Raw genomic sequence first — 22,142 nt, forward strand, 5'->3', positions numbered from 1 at the left:
AGTGAGTACACCCCTCACATTTCTGCAAATATTTCATTACATCTTTTCATGGGACAACACTATAGACATGAAACTTGGATATAACTTAGAGTAGTCAGTGTACAACTTGTATAGCAGTGTAGATTTACTGTCTTCTGAAAATAACTCAACACACAGCCATTAATGTTTAAATGGCTGGCAACATAAGTGAGTACACCCCACAGTGAACATGTCCAAATTGTGCCCAAAGTGTCAATATTTTGTGTGACCACCATTATTATCCAGCACTGCCTTAACCCTCCTGGGCATGGAATTCACCAGAGCTGCACAGGTTGCTACTGGAATCCTCTTCCACTCCTCCATGATGACATCACGGAGCTGGTGGATGTTAGACACCTTGAACTCCTCCACCTTCCGCTTGAGGATGCGCCACAGGTGCTCAATTGGGTTTAGTCCATCACCTTTACCTTCAGCTTCCTCAGCAAGGCAGTTGTCATCTTGGAGGTTGTGTTTGGGGTCGTTATCCTGTTGGAAAACTGCCATGAGGCCCAGTTTTCGAAGGGAGGGGATCATGCTCTGTTTCAGAATGTCACAGTACATGTTGGAATTCATGTTTCCCTCAATGAACTGCAGCTCCCCAGTGCCAGCAACACTCATGCAGCCCAAGACCATGATGCTACCACCACCATGCTTGACTGTAGGCAAGATACAGTTGTCTTGGTACTTCTCACCAGGGCGCCGCCACACATGATGGACACCATCTGAGCCAAACAAGTTTATCTTGGTCTCATCAGACCACAGGGCATTCCAGTAATCCATGTTCTTGGACTGCTTGTTTTCAGCAAACTTTCTTGTGCGTCAGCTTCCTTCTGGGATGACGACCATGCAGACCAAGTTGATGCAGTGAGCGGCGTATGGTCTGAGCACTGACAGGCTGACCTCCCACGTCTTCAACCTCTGCAGCAATGCTGGCAGCACTCATGTGTCTATTTTTTAAAGCCAACCTCTGGATGTGACGCCGAACACGTGGACTCAACTTCTTTGGTCGACCCTGGCGAAGCCTGTTCCGAGTGGAACCTGTCCTGGAAAACCGCTGTATGACCTTGGCCACCATGCTGTAGCTCAGTTTCAAGGTGTTAGCAATCTTCTTATAGCCCAGGCCATCTTTGTGGAGAGCAACAATTCTATTTCTCACATCCTCAGAGAGTTCTTTGCCATGAGGTGCCATGTTGAATATCCAGTGGCCAGTATGAGAGAATTGTACCCAAAACACCAAATTTAACAGCCCTGCTCCCCATTTACACCTGGGACCTCGACACATGACACCAGGGAGGGATAACGACACATTTGGGCACAATTTGGACATGTTCACTGAGGGGTGTACTCACTTATGTTGCCAGCTATTTAGACATTAATGGCTGTGTGTTGAGTTATTTTCAGAAGACAGTAAATCTACACTGCTATACAAGCTGTACACTGACTACTCTAAGTTATATCCAAGTTTCATGTCTATAGTGTTGTCCCATGAAAAGATATAATGAAATATTTGCAGAAATGTGAGGGGTGTACTCACTTTTGTGATACACTGTATATATAAAGCAAGCTACTGCATGTTTTATTAGACACATAATATTTAATTCTTGCTTAATCAGATTTCATTTTATATGTCACATATATTATTGGGCATTAACATTCCATTAAATTAAGCAAAGGCTAATTAAAATAAACTATTTTTCCAAGAGTACTACCTGGGAAACATCTGGCAACCTTGAAGGTGTTAACAGCACACTGATGATTCCTTTTCACTAAAATTGAAGCCAACATTAAATCAACACACCACATGACTCTCAGTTCAGATGCCCCCAGGTCCAGATTTGTTGGAAGGAGGTGGTCGACCTCACCCACTTTTATCTCATTAATCAAATGTTGTTATAACTGTTAATCAAACGCTGCCAAAATGTTTTATAGGTCAATAATTATTCAGGAATGATTATTACAAATAATGTGCAAATTGCTGACCCCACCTTTAAATGGTAATTAAAACCAAAAACATCTGAGTATTTGTAATAGACTATATGGCCAAAAGTATATGAACACCTGACCAAGGACATCATGGACGTCAATATGGATTTGCTTTTAACCCTGGCAGCAACAACAGCCCCCACTCATTACAGAAGACACACCTGTAGGAATTTGTGCCCATTAAGTCAAATAAGCATTTTGTGAAAATCCATGAAAGAAATTGCCACAAAACTACAATCGCTGTGGCTGAAAGAATATTGAACTCTATAATTAGGAGAGGTGTCCACATACTTTTGGCAATATAGTGTATTTTACACGTGTGTTTTCCAACCAACAGCAGTGAGAATCAAGCAAAGCCAAACAAGGCCTTGATGGCTGGTATACACCGATCAGCCATAACATTAAAACCACCTCCTTGTTTCTACACTCACTGTCCATTTTATCAGCTCCACTTATCATATAGAAGTACTTTGTAGTTCTACAATTACTGACTGTAGTCCATCTATTTTTCTACATACCTTTTTAGCCTGCTTTCATCCTGTTGTTCAATGGTCAGGACCCCCACAGAGCCGGTATTATTTAGATGGTGGATCAGCACTGCAGTGACAATGACATGGTGGTGGTGTGTTAGTGTGTGTTGTGCTGGTATGAGTGGATCAGACACAGCAGCGCTGCTGGAGTTTTTAAATACCATGTCCACTCACTGTCCACTCTATTAGACACACCAACACCTAGTTGGTCCACCTTGAAGATGTAAAGTCAGAGACGATCACTCATCTATTGCTGCTGTTTGAGTTGGTCATCTTCTAGACCTTCATCAGTGGTTACAGGACGCTGCCCACGGGGTGCTGTTGGCTGGATATTTTTGGTTGGTGGACTACTCTCAGTCCAGCAGTGACAGTGAGGTGTTTAAAAACTCCATTAGTGCTGCTGTTTCTTATCCACTCATACCAGCACAACACACACTAACACACCACCACCATGTCAGTGTCACTGCAGTGCTGAGAATACCTAAATAATACCTGCTCTGTGGTGCTGGTACAAAGTGCTTCTATATGGTAAGTGGAGTGTAGAAACAAGGAGGTGGTTTTAATGTTATGGCTGATCGGTGCATCTCAATGACAGGATTGTGAACATGGTTCTAAGTGCAGAAGAAATGCTGGCATTCTGTCAATGGCACTCTGAGGCAGGCACCGCATCCATGTGATGCCATTGGCACAGCCGATAACAAATACAGTACCTGCCTTTCTGATTTGGCGAGGAGAGCTAACGATGCGGGTAACAGCTGTGGAGGAAGGCAGAGTGGACATTGGACAAGTCTGTGTTTTTAGATATTAAAGTTAGCCAAATATGGAACCAGGTCCTCTAAAAGTTCTCCTTCCAGAATGGCACATTTTTTCTCAACATACAAAACAAGGAGGCAGATAGACATGTTAGGTCAAGTGGAGACATGATGGAGTCTTACCCTCTGCCTCTCCTCTGTCTTGGTGGAGCTCTTGCAGGCAGGGTGCCAAACGGTCGATCCTAAACACACAGAGGCGATGATGAATAAAAATAATCTCTTGAACCCATTAAGGAATCAATGCTGACAGGAGTACAAAAGCCGAAATGTTGTGTAATCTCATCACAACAGAACAACGCCAGCCAGAAGTCTGAAAGCTACATTTGAAAATACAAACCTGGTTCCATAGACGTTAGGACAGTAGGTAAATAGCACATGAAACCACAAAGCAGTGGTTTGTAAACTTTCTTTTACAGGTATTTTATTAAAATGAGCCAAGGAACAGACATTCAGTGTTTACCTTTGATAAATATGGTTACTTTATTAGGAACACATGTCTACAATTACTGACTCTAGTCCATTTATTGCTTAGTACACTTTCTCACCCCTTCCAATAATCCAAAGAAACCCCATAGGACCCCCACTGACCAGATGTTTTTTGGGTGGTAGACCATTTCCAGAACTGCTGTAATAGTAACAAATATAACCTGCAGGTGTGTTGTAGTGGTATGAGGGTATCAGGTGCAGCAGTGTTGTTGGGATTTTTAAACAGCTCAGTGTCAATGCTGGGAAAAAAAAGTGCTAAAAGTGTCTTCTGATCAAATGTCCCTGCTCATTTCAGAAAGACAAAGGTCCATAGCTATCTTAAAAAAAATTATAATATTACAAATAATTAGGGCCCTAATAAATGCTTAATTTAAAAAATCTGAAATTTCCTAAAGAAAGATGCTAGGAGTGTCTAATAGAGTGGACACTCATACCAGCACAACACACACTAACACACCAGTGTCATCGACACTGCAGTGCTGAGAATGATCCACCACCTAAATAATACCTGCTCTGTGGTGGTCCTGTGGGGTCCTGACCATTGAAGAACAGAGTGAAAGCAGGCTAAAACAGTATGCAGAGAAACAGATGGACTACAGTCGGTAATTGTAGAACTACAAAGTGCTTCTATATGGTAAGTGGAGCTGATAAAATGGACAATGTGTGTAGAAACAAGAAGGTGGTTTTAATGTTATGGCTGATCAGTGTACACAGCAATTCCCATTCTCTGCATCCATGGAATTGTTTGGCAGTTTTCCAAACTCAGATACCTAAACAGTGTTTTTAGCTACTTTACACTTCAACATTTTGGACATTTTGACTGACCGATTGCTAACCGAATTGCCGTAGGATTGCTAGGACCGCCTCTTAATGCAAATCAACCAGTAAACATGAGGCTCTTGGACGCTACATGAATGAAAAATGTTAAATCTGTAAACACAACCCCTAAATTTTGAGATTCTCAGCAAATTGCATATTTCACGGGAAAAGGTTCATTTTCGGTTTGTGACGCGATTTTCACGGCCGTAAATTAGGTAGGGCCTAACAAATAAATGAATCATAATGAAGCACAGTATATGACAGTGAAGACCCCCGGACTGTCAAATTTAGCAGACGCCTTTATCCAAAGCAACTTACATTAAAATGACAGTATACAGTCTGAGCAATTGAGGGTTCAGGGCCTTGCTCAAGGGCCCAACAGCAGCAACCTGGCAGTGGTGGGGCTTGAACCAGCGACCTTTTGATTACTAGTCGAGTACCTTAACCACTAGGCTATGACTTGCCCTTGTTAAATGTTATATCAAGCAAGAATGGGAAAAATACATCACCTCCACAACTACAACAAATGGCATCCTCAGTTCCCACACAATTGCCAAAAATGTCCCAACTACTTTGGAATGTGTAGAGGCCATCAAATTTAAAATGAGCATATATACAATAAAGTTGATTAGATGAGATATTAAATATCTCAACTTTGTACTGGGCAGTGGTAGCTTAGCGGTTAAAGTACTGGACTAGTACGAAGGTTATGGTACAAGCCTCACCGCCTCCATGTTGCCACTGTTGGGCCCATGAGCAAGGCCCTTAACCCTCAGATGCTCAAATGGTTCTGGTCACAGCTGTAAGTTGCTTGTGTATGCCAATGCTGTAAATGTATAGTAAAATGTACTATTTGTATTGAATGCAAGATAAAAAAGATTTAGAAACAACTCCTATCTGTTTGATTTACATTCTTTCCTACTGTCCCAACAATTCTTGAATTGGAGTTGTAAGTGCACAAAGCAGAATTCTCACCTTGCAGGTACATCTCCTCTCCTTCGGTGAACATCTGATTACATCTACTACAGCGAGCGCAGCTGGGGTGGTAGTGCTTATCTCCAGCCTGCAGATCATTCACACATAAACATCCGATCAGTTATAGAAACTAAATTAAACGCTCTATGGTTCATTGGCTCTGTATTTGTACCCTAATCTAATGACACTCACACTCTTCATCACCAACACACCAGGTGTGGACCGGAACGACAAGTCTATCATGTCTTGAATCGATGAAACAGGTACATTGTGTTCCGTTCAAGCACATTTCTGACCAATTGAAAAAGTAATGACACCAGTACTCTGACTCATGATTGAAGTGTTCTTCCAAATGAGTTTGCACAGATGCAGTGTGAGTGAGATAAATTGGTATTGGGAGAAATTTCAGTGCGTACATCAGTTATCAGCAACAAGTCCAAAAGCCAAGGTGTGTCATGGTACGGGGCTGTGTCAGTGCCCTTTGCAAAGGTCATTTACACGTCTGTGATGGCAGCATTAACGCAGAAAAGTACATTGAGATCTTAAAGCAACATATGCTGCCTTTAAGACGTCAAGACGTGTTTGCAGGAAGAATGGGACAAAATAAAAGCTGAAACACTAAATCACTTGGTATCCTCGGTGCCAAAACATCTTTTAAGTGTGGTGAAAAGGAATAGCAACATTACAAAGTGGTAAATGCTTTACTGTGCCAACTTTTTTTGTAACGTGTTGCAGGCCTGAACTGCAGGAATGGATGTTTATTAATAAATGAAATGAAGTTGTGCAGATAAAACATGAAATATCTCAGGTTCATCCTGTCTGCAATCAAATAAAAGTCAAAGTAAATGTAAGAAACTCTGTGTTTTTTTATTATTTGCATTTTTCATGCTGTCCCAACTTTTTTTTGATTTGGGGTTGTAAAAACTGATTCAACTGATAAAAGTACAGAGAAAACATTTTCAGTGTTTTCACTGACAAACCTAATTTTATTTTGTACATATAAACAACAAAAGAATGTGACATGTAGCATAATGTAAAAAAGTTGGGACAAAAGCAAAATAAGACTAAAATTATATAAGTATCACTGTTTTGGAAGGTGCCCTAATTAGCAATTTAACTGGTAACCAGTTAAGTAATCAAGATTGAGTATAAAAGGAGCATTCACCAAAGGCTTAGTCTTTGCAAGCAAGACTGGGTTATGGTTTACCACTTCCTCTCACTTTGTGAGAAAATTGTCAGTCAGTTCAAAAACAGGATTTCTTAGCACTATTTAGGTCTTTCACCATCTACAATTTATAATATCATGAAAGAATTCAGAAAGTCAGGTGAAATCTTGATGCATAAAGACCAAAGGCAGAAACCACTGCTGAATATGAGTGACCAACCAGCCCAGGTTGGTTGTATTGTTTGAAAAACCGGCATGCTACTGTGATGGACATAGATAGCCACATGGGCTTGTAAGTACTTGGGAAAATCATTGCCACCTAACACAGTCAACCTCTGCATCAAGAAATGCAACCTGAAGCTGTATTATGCAAAAAGGATGTTTTCGCTTGTTTTTGGGACAAATTTCACTTGCAAAACTGCAAAAAGTAACATTAATTTCTAAATTATTAAAAAGTATAATAAAAAAAAATTAATTAATCTAGTCATATCCAATCAGCCGATTGCATTACGCTTCCTCTATACTGATGCTGATCTCCACTTCTGATTGAGGAGAGCGAGACTGACACACGCCCCCTCCGAAATGTGTGCAGTAGCCGACTGCATCTTTTCACCTGCACGATGCGAGTTCATATGCGGATCAGCTTTGTGTACGGAGAGCCACACCCTGATCAACGCATTATTCCCCGACTCTGTGCAGGTCCCATCAACCAGCCAGCAGAGGTCGTATTTGCATCAGTTATGAGGTCCCTATCCAGCTTCCCACCCTGTATGAACAAAAGCCAATCGTTGTTCATGTAGCCTCCCAGCCCAGCCGGATGGCAGAGCTGAGTTTCGAACCGACGAGTTCGAAATGTCAGCTCTGGTGTGATATGCATCCATCTTTTTGGCAACAATATGAGAAAGACCGTTTCCTGATCCACCACTAAACGTGACCTTCTTCACAGAACAAAGGTCCATAAGGACATGGTTTGATAGGTTTTGTGTGGAGGAACTCCAGTGGCCTGCACAGAGGCTGTGACCTGACCCAATACCATTAACACATGCAGGATAAATTGAAACATCAAGTGCGAGCCACTCATGTCACATCAGTCTCTGACCTCACAAATGTAAACAGCTATATAGAACCAAGCTTATAAAATAAATCATAAAATAATAAACATCTATCCCAGCATCTAAGCAAGGTCCTTTGCCATAGTCCAGAGGAACTTAAGTGGCCTGACCTTAACCCTGTTGAATACCTTTGGGACGAATTAGAATATTAACTGTGAGCCAAGCCTTCTCTGACATAAAAAATGCTCTTTTGATGAAATGAGCAAAATGATCATTCCTAAAAGAATGGAGGCTGTTATTGATGCAAAGGAGGATCAAGTACATATGAATTTCTACTAATTTAAAATGTCATGTTTAACAAGCTCACTAACAGGTGTCCACATACTTTTGCCCACATAGTAGAACTGAAAAATACTAGTAAAGTTTCTATATCAGTTGCAATACAGATGCATTATTAGTATCCTTGAAATACATTAGCCTTGAATTCAGCAATCCAAACTTCACGTGTCCTCATTCCATTACAAACCAAAGCACTCATTTTTTCATGTACACAACCCACTACATTAATAGTGAGTGCACTTGAGGCACCCAAACATGTACCAGCACAGGGAATTCATGTCTCTAACATCCCGAGCTCTTAAAAAAGTCAGACCCTGAAGACATATCCTGTAAGTAAATAATTATCTTCACTGGCAGTCCTTCAACACGCTCTTAGATGTGAAACGTCTCTTAAGTGTAAGTACTCTCGTTAAAAATGCCAACAAGCTATCACTCATCTGATTATAACCCTTCAGCAAAGTACTATGAGATATAAAAACACACCCACGCCCCTTCCAAAAAGCAAAATGCGTCTTACTAATTTTAGTCCTGCAGCATCGCTCTGCTCCAGTTTAACCATGCAAGAAGTCCTTAAGAACCATGAAGTGTGAAACCATGAACTACCAACCGTAACTGTACCATCTTACACCAACCAGGAGTTAAAGAAATAAGAGGCGGTGCCACTTCCCTCTCAAGGACAACTTAACTTTAAGCTTTTAGGCTCTACATTTATAGTAAAACACAAAAGGGTGAAGTTTCGAGGTGTCTGGTGAACAGGCTCTTGAAATAAACAGTAATTAATAAACAGAAGAAGACAAAGAAGAGGAAACTAAAGGAAGTCACACTACCTCCAGCACTTTGCCAGTGATAAACTGGTGGCATGCCTCACACTGCACTCCGAAATGGATCTGATAGTCCTTCTCACAGTAGGGGGCTCCGTCTCTAAAACAAGAAAGATGAAGAAAAAAAAAGCAGGCTAAATACAGTGGATGGGAATTAAAATAGTTTTATAGAGTGTGGATGTCAGTGTTTGGTTTTGATGAGTATTTTAATTAAATTCATGATCTAATTCACCACCTTTAAAGGTAAAAAGGTATTCAGTACAATTTCAGGGTTAACAAGACTTTTACATTTCAAGCATTTAGCAGACACTTATCCAAAGCAACTAACAATTGGGACTAAATACAATCCAAGCAATTGAGGGTTGAGGGCCTTGCTCAATGGCCCAACATTCATAATCTAGCAATAGTGGGGCTTTAATCAGCAGCCGTTTGATTATTAGGTACCTGAACCTTAAAAATTAAAAATTAATTAATATAAAAATGTGGAAAAAAAAGCTCTCTAAGCCCCTTCCAATAGAAGAAAAAAATCTTAAGGTTTATTAATCACTTAAAAAAAACACAAAAATGATTTCAAGAGCAAACAAGGCAATTCCAATGCAAACAAATAAACATTATGAACAATTCTGGAGGCGTTTCTTCAAAAAGAGCCACACATTCGCCGCTCAGGTGGCGCAGCGGTAAAAACACACGCTGCAACCAGAGCTGGGTTCTCGAATACATCGTATCGAATCTCAGCTCTGCCTTGCCGGCTGAAGGCTGAGTGGCTACGTGAACAACGATTGGCCAGTTGTTCAGATGTGCAGGACTAAGCCGGATATTCGGTCTTTCTCTGTCAGACTGGTGCAATTACGACCTCTGCTGGCTGATTAGAGGCACCTACACAGAGATGAGGAAAGAGTGCTCCTAAGGTGTGTCTCTCCGTACACAATGCTAGGTGGCACAACACTCGCCAGTGTGTGGGTGATAAGATGCATATGGCTTGCTGCCCACGTGTCGGAGGGGGCATGGGTTAGCTTTGATCTCCTCAGTCAGAGCAGGGATCGGCATAGGCAGAGAGGAAGCATGATGCAATTGGGCAATTGGACGCGCTAAAGAGGAGAAAAAAGGGGGGAAATGCATACAAAAAAAAGAGCCACACATTCAAAATAAATGAATAAATAAATAACAAAAAAGAGGAAAAATACTTTAAAAGACTATAAATTAGTGCTGATTAAACCAAGGACAATGAGAAGGCTACAAGGCTTGGCAAATTGACAGTGATTGGGTGACACAGCAGTAACTAGTGCTAGACCACAATCCCCATTAGTTTTATTGACTGGTCAGACGTGTACATACAGACATAATTGGTTATGTCTGACGAATGAGGGACAGGGGTGTCCGCAGTGGACTGGCATCCTGTCCAGGGTATGTTACTGCATTGCGTCCAGTATTTTTGGAGAACCCCGACCAGTCTTAATAGTAAATTGAAAAAGGAATTTAAAGTGACAGATGCAGACAACTTCAAAGCAAATAAATGGGTGCCCAGGTGGTAAAGCAGAATAATCCGCTAGCACACCAGCGCTGGGATTCTGAACTCCCGAGTTCGAACCTCAGCTCTGCTACCGGTCGGCTGGGCACCCTCTAGCAGGGATGATTGGCAATGCCTGCAGCAGACAAAATTGGCCATTAAGTCTGCCAGGTGGGTAAAAGATCAGACTGTAACGGTGGGGTCTTCAATGCTGTGTAAGGACCCTGGTTAGTAGCCCGAGGTGCCTGTACAGAAAGTGTCCGCACAAGAATACTGGCCTCACACGCAAATTCACCAAATGTGTAGGCGAATAAGAAGGGGTCGGTGGACTACACACAAAGAGGCAGGCAAAAATACCCTCCTCAGACAGGACCAGAGTCTCCAGCAGTGGAAGACGTTCTGACTACACTAAATTGGGAAAAAAATTGGAAAAATGCATAAACAAAATAGCAAAATAGACAATTAGTAATAACTTTCATATACACCCATGTGTTTTCAGAATATAGCGACAAATATCATAAGAGCTAGTTGCTTCATTCTGGTCAGTGTTGTGGTCAGGTGCCTCCTACAACCACTGGGTCCAAGGATAAATCTTGGACAACAATACATCACAGAGCAACACACTTATATCTGACCAATCACACTTAGGGTCAATTTAGAGCATCCAGTCCACCTTCTGCATGTTTTTCGTATGTAGGAGTACCCGGAGGAAAACCACACAGACACAAAGAGAACATGCAAACCTCCTTACAAAGAGTGTCTGGAGGTTGTCAGAACTGTGCTGACTAATTGTGTGTGTGTGTGTGTGCGTGTGTCGTACTTGCTGATGTATTCTCCGGTTAGTACTTTGCCGCAGGCTTTACATTTGAAGCAGCCCAAGTGCCACTGCCTGTCCAGGGCCAACAGAGCCTGTCCATTCTTAATGTCTCTCCCACAGCCTGCGCAAGCTGTAACACACACACACACACACACACACACACACACACACACACACACATTAATGCATTTATTAAACATTTAACATATCATTATTTAATATTGTGATTACTAGGGATGTAACGATGCACCACAAGACAGTTAAAAATTGGTGCACAGGTGCCACGATTTGAATCGGTTATTCATCTGAGATGAATCGATATTCACTTTAAACAGCAGAGGGCACTGGCGCTATTCACCTCGCCTGGTTGACGGCACTTCACACAGTTGCCAGGTAGGGGATTTCCCAGCCAAATTTATTTATGTGAGGATACTTTCTTTAGTTGTATTATTTATTTATTTATTTATATAATGTTGGATTTGTTTCAAAATTTAATTTCAGGGTTTTTTTTAACCAATAAGCAGTATTTGGCATAGTTTGTACCTACGTCAGAAATAAAAGGGCATTTATTATTTAGATAAATAAAAGATAAGCACAAATACAGTATTTTACTAGATTTTTTAAAGAGAAATAATAAAAGGGAACTTTGTCATAATTTGTCTTCAATTTCATTTTGTTAGTATGATAGTATCGTGAACCCAGTATTGTAAATTGTATCGCATCGTGGGTAGAGTGTATCGTTACATCCCTAGTAATTACTACACTATAGGGCCAATGTATATGGACACAGGGTTAAAAGCAGGGTGGCGCAGTTGTGTCGCCTCACAACAAGAAGGCTTGTGTTCGATTCCTTGGCCAGGTAGCCAGCGTTCTTTCTGTGTGGAGTTTGCTTTTTCTTCCTGTGTCCATGTGGGCGTTCTCCCACAAGTCCAAAGACATGCATTTAGGCCAACTAGAGCTACCAAAAATTGCCTTGTGTGTCTGCTCTGTCTAGGTAGGTTCTAATTAATCAAAAAACAGGCATAGACATAAGAGCAAGTATCAGGAAAACCCAAATAAATTAGAATAGCTGAAAAAACACATGTCCAGACTGGACTCCTTGTTGTGTTCACATCCCTTCTGTCATTCACATTATGCATTTTTTAAAAGCACCTTTGTTTTTGTGGTTTGTGCCTTTAAACACGAGATGGCGCCAGATTTCTATATTCGAAACTCAAATCTCACAGCTAAATAAAATACAAAATAAAAACTACAACATGTTCACAGTGTAATTATTCGACTAATGTCTGTCCTTGCTATATTTACGTCCTGTTTCTCACTACAAACCATGAGCACAAATTAAGTGCACTATGGAACAGATTTCTTGGACCTGTACTGGATTGATGAAACTCCATTTTTCGTAGCATATTCTCTTAATTAGTGTTTAGTTGATGAACTGGTGAGCACTTGGGTTGAGTTATGGTTATTTCTTCTATAACCATTCCGTTCCCCCCATCTGCCCTGAGAAAGAGCATTGTTATACTAGAAGAGACTTCATTCATTCATTCGTTCACTGTTTGTTTTACCACCACTTTATCCTTGACATAAGTTGACAGGTCCATCACAGGGCAGACACACACACACATTTACTAGCTCCAATTGGCCTGACTGCCTTGGACATGTGGGAGGAAACCTCAGAAAGGACCACTGAAAGATTTGAAACCACAGAATCAAAACCCAAACCTTCTCTCTGTGAAGCTACAGATCTACTTATTGTGTCACCGCACCATCCTGGAAGAGACTTGTCACATCAAAACAGAAATGTTCTGTTATCAGGTGATCCGTCCAAAAACATACTGATTTATAGTGACTTTTTCCTCTAACGCAACAAATGGACCCAAAATGACCTGCCAGCAAAACGACCAATTTGGCATCTGCACTTGTTATGTTCATTATTTTTATTTATGTATCTTTTCATTACCACCACTTTATCCTGGGCATCCCAGACAGGTTGAAAAGTCCACCACAGGGCAGACAACACACACACATACTTTGGTCAATTATAAGTAGCTCCAATTGGCCTGACTGCTTGTCTTGGACATGTGGGAGGAAACCTCAGAAAGGACCACAGAAAATATCCTGGCAGCCAGTATTATCGAAACCACATAATCAAACCCAAACCTTCTCTCTGTGAGGCTACAGCGTCACTACACCATCCAGGAATAGACTTGTCACATCAAAAGAGAATGTTCTGTAATCAGGTGATCAGTCCAAAAAACATACTGATTTGCAGTGACTTGCAACTAAGTGGACTCAAAATGACCGGCCAGCAAAACAACCAGTTTGGCATCTGCAACATTTAGAGAGTTTGGAATAATCTCTGTGTGTACAAATGTTTTTAAAAATGTCTTGGTGTCCACATACTACATAACAGCCTAACCAGTATGCTGTGGCATGAGTAGTTTGTGCATAAAGTGATTACTCACTGCCTGGTCCAGCGACGTCCTTGGTGGGGCCGGGAGACATGGGTTCAGCACAGTACTGACACAGACAGTCCTTGCCATTAAACGTCACTCTGTCTCCTGCAGGAAACGGCCGTCTGTATGTGAAATCAGACATTTTTTTAGAAAATAAAAAAACTTTCCACAAAGACAATAACAATGACAGTGTTGGGCTAATTCTCTGATTATAAAAATGTTATTGCATAATTATCACAGTAAGATTTATCACAAATACTGTGGTTCTATATAGTACTTATAATGTCCTTGTAACCCTTTTCAGATTGGTACATTTCAAAAGCTTTTTGATTTGTTTTTTAGTAAATCATGACAGCACTTAACTTAGATGTGAGATCAATGTGAAGAAGTGACCTTTTTATTAATTTTGGTTGGTTAAAACCAAGCTTGGCTGTGTTCAAGTAACTAAATTGACTCACCAGTAATATGCTGAACAATTTGATTAAGAAACCAAGAGGGCAATTCACTTTTTACAAGGGAAATTTAGTGTTACATAACTTTGTACTTAAATAATTAAATTAACATGTGGATTTCATAATGGTTTAGGATATGAAACTAAACAGATAATATATGAGCTATTTTGATCTGAGAAAATAAAATAATGAAATATCTATTGGATCCTCAGTCATGTGAGGACATCTGGGTTTTCTGTGTCTGTTTTTAAAAATATTGGATAATAACTAACATAAAAAATTAATTTAAAATAAAATTGACTGATGTGAACTAAAGAGATGGTTTTTTTTTAATAAATATGCATGTAAAGTTCATGTAAGTTCATGTTCTGGGGGTTTAAATCCTGGGCTGGGCTGACAAATATAGAAGGAACATGGCATGACATTAAGTTAACCTAGCCATTGGTGGTGACACATATCAGTGCAGTGTGGTATCAAGATTGCATCAGGAAGGGCATCCAACATAAAAATAAATAAATAAATGAAAAACTGTGCCAGATCAAATATGCAGACAAGGCGCCCAAGTGGTGCAGCTCGATATTCCTCTAGCACACCAGCGCAGAGATTCTGTACTCTTCGGTTCGAAACTAAGCGTTTTCACCGGTCGTCTGGGCGCCATCTACCGGGCATAATTGGCAGTGCCTGCAGCAGACACGATGGCCTAGGGTGGTATGACCGGACTATGTGGGTGGGGTCTTCAAACGCTGTGCCTGATTAGCAGATAGAGGTGCCGGTGTAGGTGTCCGCTAGGACTACACATGTGTCGAAGGGCACGTGAGCAGCAACATACACTCCTCGAATGCAATCAGGGATCCCCAGCAGCGGAAGTCATATATATATATACTGTATATACTGTATATACAGTATATACAGATGAATATATAGCGTTTTTTACTGCTGCGTCTTGAGAAGACTATACGGTTATTCGTCTATAAGCTGAAGCTAAAATTGGTTAAACATAATTAAAATGAATGTTTTTTAAGTGGTCTAGTCAAAGCCCTGAGTTAAATGCCATGGTAAGACCTAACACAGACAGTACTGAAAAAGACTAGTAGACAAATTTTAGTAAGCATTTAGCTGCAGTACTTGCTGCTGTAATATGTAAATTATACATTGTGTTTTGGCCTAATTTAACTTTGTCTTATATAATGTTTTGTTTAAAGATCTGAAATAATTCAGTGTAACAATATGCAGTAACATATGGAGATGAAAAGGGGTTAGTTACTTTTCCCCACCCTGTAAATATAGTTATATATGAATGATAAAGTACCACAAAGTTAAGTAGTTAAAGGAAATTGGATGATGTCTTTGGTGAGTTTCTGGTTTCTTACTTGCAGACTGTGCACACGAAGCAGGCTGGATGGTAAGTCTTGCCCAGTGCCGTGACCACCTCACCCTCCACAAACTCACCGCATGTGTTACAGCGGGTGCCGTGGATCTGCTGGTAGTCCAAGGTGCATAGATAATCTCCATTCTTCATAAAGAACCCACCCTGAGCCAGGTCACACCCACACACTAAGCCAAAACACAAAAACCCAAAGTTTAATCATAGTAATGCATCACTGTACATTCTCTCCTACCTTTGTTGCTACGACATACTACATTATTTTGGGAGGGCTTTCTAAAGGATTTTGGAGTGTGTCTGGGAATTTGTGCTTGTCTAGTTTAAAGAGCATTTGTGAGGTGACGTTGGAGGAGAAACCTGAGTCACAACTGACATTCAGGGTCATTCCATCCCATCATCATCAAGGTGTGTAATAAGAGCAGTTGTGTGTGTAATAAGGGTAGTTGTTGGACTAGTAAACAAAAGGTTGCTGGTTCAAGTCCCACCACTGCCAGGTTGACACTGTTGGGCCCTTAAACAAGGCCCATAAACCTTAATTGCTTAGACAATATACTGTCACAGTACTGTAAGTCGTTTTAGATGAAAGTGTCTGCTAAAGGTGTAAATAATGTTAAAATCAGGGCTCTGTACTGGCCAGTGAAGTTTGTTCACACCATAATGGTCAGATTATTTTTCAGTCCTTGTGGTCCTTGCTGAGAGCACAGTAGCAAACACATGTTGTCAAGGGTCCTTGACAAGTCCACACTTCCAGTAACTAAACAAGCATCAAGGTTAAAACAAAAAGGTCCAATTAGTGCTCCTTAGTCATGACTCCCAGCACCAGTCCCTAATTTATAATGGGGAACAGCTTTATTTCTGCCACAATGAATGATGTGCAGTATATGAGTCAGTAAGTCATGCATCAGAAGCATCATAATGGATGAGTGTAATAATAACAGGCTTTTTGTATGTGCTGTGAGTCACACCATATGGGCAGTTGTAGCCTAGCGGTTGAGACTAGTAATCAAAAGTTTGCTGGTTCAAGCCCCACCACTAGAAATAAACAAATAATAAGTATGTTCAGATAAAAACAACAACAGATTAGCAACTGTATTTTGCCGTTTTACTTGGCGCTTTCCTAGGTACCAGTTAAAAGCGTTAACTGACGTTTTGTTTTCATTGCAAATTACAGCACAGTGGCCAAAATACAAAACACAGCAAAAAATCCATAACCACTGCTTACCTTAGCTTATGTTGTTCCAGATGCTATTAAATTTATAACCGTGTGTCCCATTAGGAATATAATCCGTTATTTTGTATATGTGCTTATAATTAAAAACTTTTCCCGGTTGTGATTCGAATTCAGTGTAGGGAGTAGGGAGCGACGCTTTATCACTACGCCGGAAGCTGGCTGGAACATTTAGCCATTGCGTGCGTTGCGGGTTAAGACGGCCGGAGCGTTATTAGAGAGCAGAAAATGACACGATCAGAATGATGTTGGATCATATATGTATACTGGTGCTGGTCATAAAATTAGAATATCATGAAAAAGTTGATTTATTTCAGTAAATCCATTCAAAAAGTGAAACTTGTATATTATATTCATTCATTACACACAGACTGATATATTTCAAATGTTTATTTCTTTTAATGTTGATGATTATAACTGACAACTAATGAAAACCCCAAATTCAGTATCTCAGAAAATTAGAATATTGTGACAAGGTACAATATTGAAGACACCTGGTGCCGCACTCTAATCAGCTAATTAACTCAAAACACCTGCAAAGGCCTTTAAATGGTCTCTCAGTCTAGTTCTGTAGGCTACACAATCATGGGGAAGACTGCTGACTTGACAGTTGTCCAAAAGACGACCATTGACACCTTGCACGAGGAGGGCAAGACACAAAAGGTCATTGCTAAAGAGGCTGGCTGTTCACAGAGCTCTGTGTCCAAGCACATTAATAGAGAAGCGAAGGGAAGGAAAAGATGTGGTAGAAAAAAGTGTACAAGCGATAGGGATAACCGCACCCTGGAGAGGATTGTGAAACAAAACCCATTCAAAAATGTGGGGGAGATTCACAAAGAGTGGACTGCAGCTGGAGTCAGTGCTTCAAGAACCACCACGCACAGACGTATGCAAGACATGGGTTGAACTCTTGAACAAGAGACAGCGTCAGAAGCGTCTAGCCTGGGCTAAAGACAAAAAGGACTGCTGAGTTGTCCAAAGTTATGTTTTCTGATGAAAGTAAATTTTGCATTACCTTTGGAAATCAAGGTCCCAGAGTCTGGAGGAAGAAAGGAGAGGCACAGGATCCACGTTGCTTGAGGTCCAGTGTAAAGTTTCCACAGTCAGTGATGGTTTGGAGTGCCATGTCATCTGCTGGTGTTGGTCCACTGTGTTTTTTGAGGTCCAAGGTCAACGCAGCCATCTACCAGAAAGTTTTAGAGCACTTCATGCTTCCTGCTGCTGACCAACTTTATGGAGATGCAGATTTCATTTTCCAACAGGACTTGGCACCTGCACACAGTGCCAAAGCTACCAGTACCTGGTTTAAGGACCATGGTATCCCTGTTTTTAATTGGCTAGCAAACTCGCCTGACCTTAACCCCATAGAAAATCTATGGGGTATTGTGAAGAGGAAGATGCGATACGCCAGACCCAACATTTCTGAAGAGCTGAAGGCCACTATCAGAGCAACCTGGGCTCTTATAACACCTGAGCAGTGCCACAAACTAATCGACTCCATGCCACGCCGCATTGCTGCAGTAATCCAGGCAAAAGGAGTCCCAACTAAGTATTGAGTGTTGTACATGCTCATACTTTTCATGTTTATACTTTTCAGTTGGCCAACATTTCTAAAAATCCTTTTTTTGTATTGGTCTTAAGTAATATTCTAATTTTCTGAGATACTGAATTTGGGGTTTTCATTAGTTATCAGTTATAATCATCAACATTAAAAGAAATAAACATTTGAAATATATCAGTCTGTGTGTAATGAATGAATATAATATACAAGTTTCACTTTTTGAATGGAATTCATGAAATAAATCAACTTTTTTATGATATTCTAATGTTATGACCAGCATCAGTATATATATATACAGTGTATCACAAAAGTGAGTACACCCCTCACATTTCTGCAAATATTTCATTATATCTTTTCATGGGACAACACTATAGACATGAAACTTGGATATAACTTAGAGTAGTCAGTGTACAGCTTGTATAGCAGTGTAGATTTACTGTCTTCTGAAAATAACTCAACACACAGCCATTAATGTCTAAATAGCTGGCAACATAAGTGAGTATACCCCACAGTGAACATGTCCAAATTGTGCCCAAATGTGTCGTTGTCCCTCCCTGGTGTCATGTGTCAAGGTCCCAGGTGTAAATGGGGAGCAGGGCTGTTAAATTTGGTGTTTTGGGTACAATTCTTTCATACTGGCCACTGGATATTCAACATGGCACCTCATGGCAAAGAACTCTCTGAGGATGTGAGAAATAGAATTGTTGCTCTCCACAAAGATGGCCTGGGCTATAAGAAGATTGCTAACACCCTGAAACTGAGCTACAGCATGGTGGCCAAGGTCATACAGCGGTTTTCCAGGACAGGTTCCACTCGGAACAGGCTTCACCAGGGTCGACCTAAGAAGTTGAGTCCACGTGTTCGGCGTCATATCCAGAGGTTGGCTTTAAAAAATAGACACGAGTGCTGCCAGCATTGCTGCAGAGGTTGAAGACGTGGGAGGTCAGCCTGTCAGTGCTCAGACCATACGCCGCTCACTGCATCAACTCGGTCTGCATGGTCGTCATCCCAGAAGGAAGCTGACGCACAAGAAAGCCAGCAAACAGTTTGCTGAAGACAAGCAGTCCAAGAACATGGATTACTGGAATGCCCTGTGGTCTGACGAGACCAAGATAAACTTGTTTGGCTCAGATGGTGTCCAGCATGTGTGGCGGCGCCCTGGTGAGAAGTACCAAGACAACTGTATCTTGCCTACAGTCAAGCATGGTGGTGGTAGCATCATGGTCTTGGGCTGCATGAGTGTTGCTGGCACTGGGGAGCTGCAGTTCATTGAGGGAAACATGAATTCCAACATGTACTGTGACATTCTGAAACAGAGCATGATCTCCTCCCTGGGCCTCATGGCAGTTTTCCAACAGGATAACGACCCCAAACACAACCTCCAAGATGACAACTGCCTTGCTGAGGAAGCTGAAGGTGAAGGTGATGGACTAAACCCAATTGAGCACCTGTGGCGCATCCTCAAGTGGAAGGTGGAGGAGTTCAAGGTGTCTAACATCCACCAGCTCCGTGATGTCATCATGGAGGAGTGGAAGAGGATTCCAGTAGCAACCTGTGCAGCTCTGGTGAATTCCATGCCCAGGAGGGTTAAGGCAGTGCTGAATAATAATGGTGGTCACACAAAATATTGACACTTGGTGCACAATTTGGACATGTTCACTGTGGGGTGTACTCACTTATGTTGCCAGCCATTTAGACATTAATGGCTGTGTGTTGAGTTATTTTCAGAAGACAGTAAATCTACACTGCTATACAAGTTGTACACTGACTACTCTAAGTTCTATCCAAGTTTTATTTCTATAGTGTTGTCCCATGAAAAGATATAATAAAATATTTGCAGAAATACTCACTTTTGTGATACACTGTATATATACTGTATATACTGTATATAATTGTCAGACGTAACTAATTTTGCTGACTTTAGTTGTCCTCAAGTAATTTTTTGTCACGAGTCGAGTCCGAGTCATTTGAAACAAGTCCGAGTCGAGTCTAAAGTCGCTGTGTGTGCGACTCGGTCCCCATCTCTGAAATGTAAATATGGTTAAAAGTATGTGGACACCTGACTACACTTGACAAAAACTGACCCAAATATGTTCACTGTGATTGAGGTTAGAGCACTGTGTAGGTCACTGAATTTTCTTAGCACCAAACTCATCAAACCAAACGATGATGAACTACAGCATTTGACTTCCCCGAGCCCATATAAATCTGGATAATATAATTGCACCTACTAATAAGGATGTAAAATAATCCAAACAGTAAACCACTTTACAAATTTACAGTCCAAACTAAATAAATGTACAATATCTGTTATAACTTCTATTATAAATTCTATACATTTCAAAACTGATTCTATATAGACAGCACCTGAAATAAATACGGTTCTATTCATATCCATGAGCAACATCTGAGATAACATGAGTTCTATACACTTTAATACTAAATACATGTGCAAGATTTGGCCATTTTAGCTGTTATTTTAAGCTTCATTTTTATAATTTCACTCTATATTTTATTCTTAAAATTCTTTTTTTATTATTTGGCTTTGTGTTCTTGCTCCTCTGTTTTAATCTAGTAAGCCATAAGCAACTTCTGCTGTGTACTCTTAGCATGTGTAGTTAAATGACAATAAAGAGATCTTTAATCTTTATTAAAACCTCTTATACACCCATATAGGTGCATTAGGTGAGGTTGAAACCGCTGATTCCCTCTCCACTTTTGCAGTAGTTGTCTAGTTGTCTAGCTCCCCTTTACCACCAACCACACCTGTCTTACATCTTCTGTGAATTTCACACCACAGTCTTCTTCCTTTGACTTCCACCATGTGCTCCTTGGTTCTACCCTCTCACTGTTCCTACAGACCACCATTCAATGCTGTGTAACTACAATCTCCCCTGCCAACAACTTACAGTCTCCAATCTTCGTAAGATTGCTTCTCATGCATAGAATATAGTCCACCTGTGTGCACCTTTCCCCACTCGTATAAGCAACTCTGCGTTCCTCCTTCTTCTTAAAATATGTGTTCAATACTGCCATTTCTATCTTTTTTGCAAAATCTACTACCACCTGCTCTTAATTATTCCTGTTTTTACCACCATGTCTACCCAACACCTCCACATCACCTCTATTTACTTCACCAGCATGTCTATTGAAGTCAGCTCAAAGTACGACTTCTTGGTACTCTATCCACCACTGCATATAACTCACTCCAGAAATCAGGAGTTTTCTTTCTCATATCTTACAACCCAGTTGTGAGGCACATGCACTGTTGACATTCATCAGCTCCCCATCAATTTCCAGCTTCACACTCATCACTCTATCAGACACTCCTTTTACCTCTACTACATTGTTAATGTATTCTTCTTTCATGATTACCTATACCCTATTTCTCCTCCCATTTACACCATGGTAAAGGTAGAGTCTGTGGGATAGTCTTAGTATTTAGTATTGTAATTTCCCCATTAATATGTATAATTAATCCCTTATAATAACGTGTATCTCTCTTGTTTTAATTTCGTATTCTCTAAATTGTAGGGTAGATTTTACTATATTTTCTTTTAGTTTTCATGTTCTTAATTGCTTATCTCTCTTGTTTTAATTTCATATTCCCTAAATTGTAGAGTATATTTTACTATATTTTCTTTTAGTTTTTCATGTTCATAATTTTTTATCTCTCTTGTTTGAATTTCATGTTCTCTTAATTGTAACTAAATGTTTGCAAGAAGTCTTTCTGAGGT

The 22,142-nt window shown here is 40.5% G+C and overlaps 1 protein-coding gene across 1 annotated transcript in view; it reads right to left on the minus strand.

Moving 5' to 3' along the window:
* The window catches only part of ablim1a (actin binding LIM protein 1a), a 61,578-nt gene that overhangs the window by 28,723 nt on the left and 10,713 nt on the right, over positions 1–22,142 (minus strand). The window contains exons 3-8 of the mRNA XM_062994946.1: positions 15,603–15,786; positions 13,790–13,902; positions 11,328–11,454; positions 9,007–9,100; positions 5,624–5,711; positions 3,467–3,525 (exon numbers count right to left, since the gene is read on the minus strand). Coding sequence (XP_062851016.1) covers positions 3,467–3,525; positions 5,624–5,711; positions 9,007–9,100; positions 11,328–11,454; positions 13,790–13,902; positions 15,603–15,786 — 665 coding nt within the window. The remainder of the gene's footprint in view (positions 1–3,466; positions 3,526–5,623; positions 5,712–9,006; positions 9,101–11,327; positions 11,455–13,789; positions 13,903–15,602; positions 15,787–22,142) is intronic.

This window comes from Trichomycterus rosablanca, chromosome 5 (assembly GCF_030014385.1).
Source record: "Trichomycterus rosablanca isolate fTriRos1 chromosome 5, fTriRos1.hap1, whole genome shotgun sequence".
In the NCBI taxonomy this organism is placed as follows: Eukaryota; Metazoa; Chordata; class Actinopteri; order Siluriformes; family Trichomycteridae; genus Trichomycterus; species Trichomycterus rosablanca.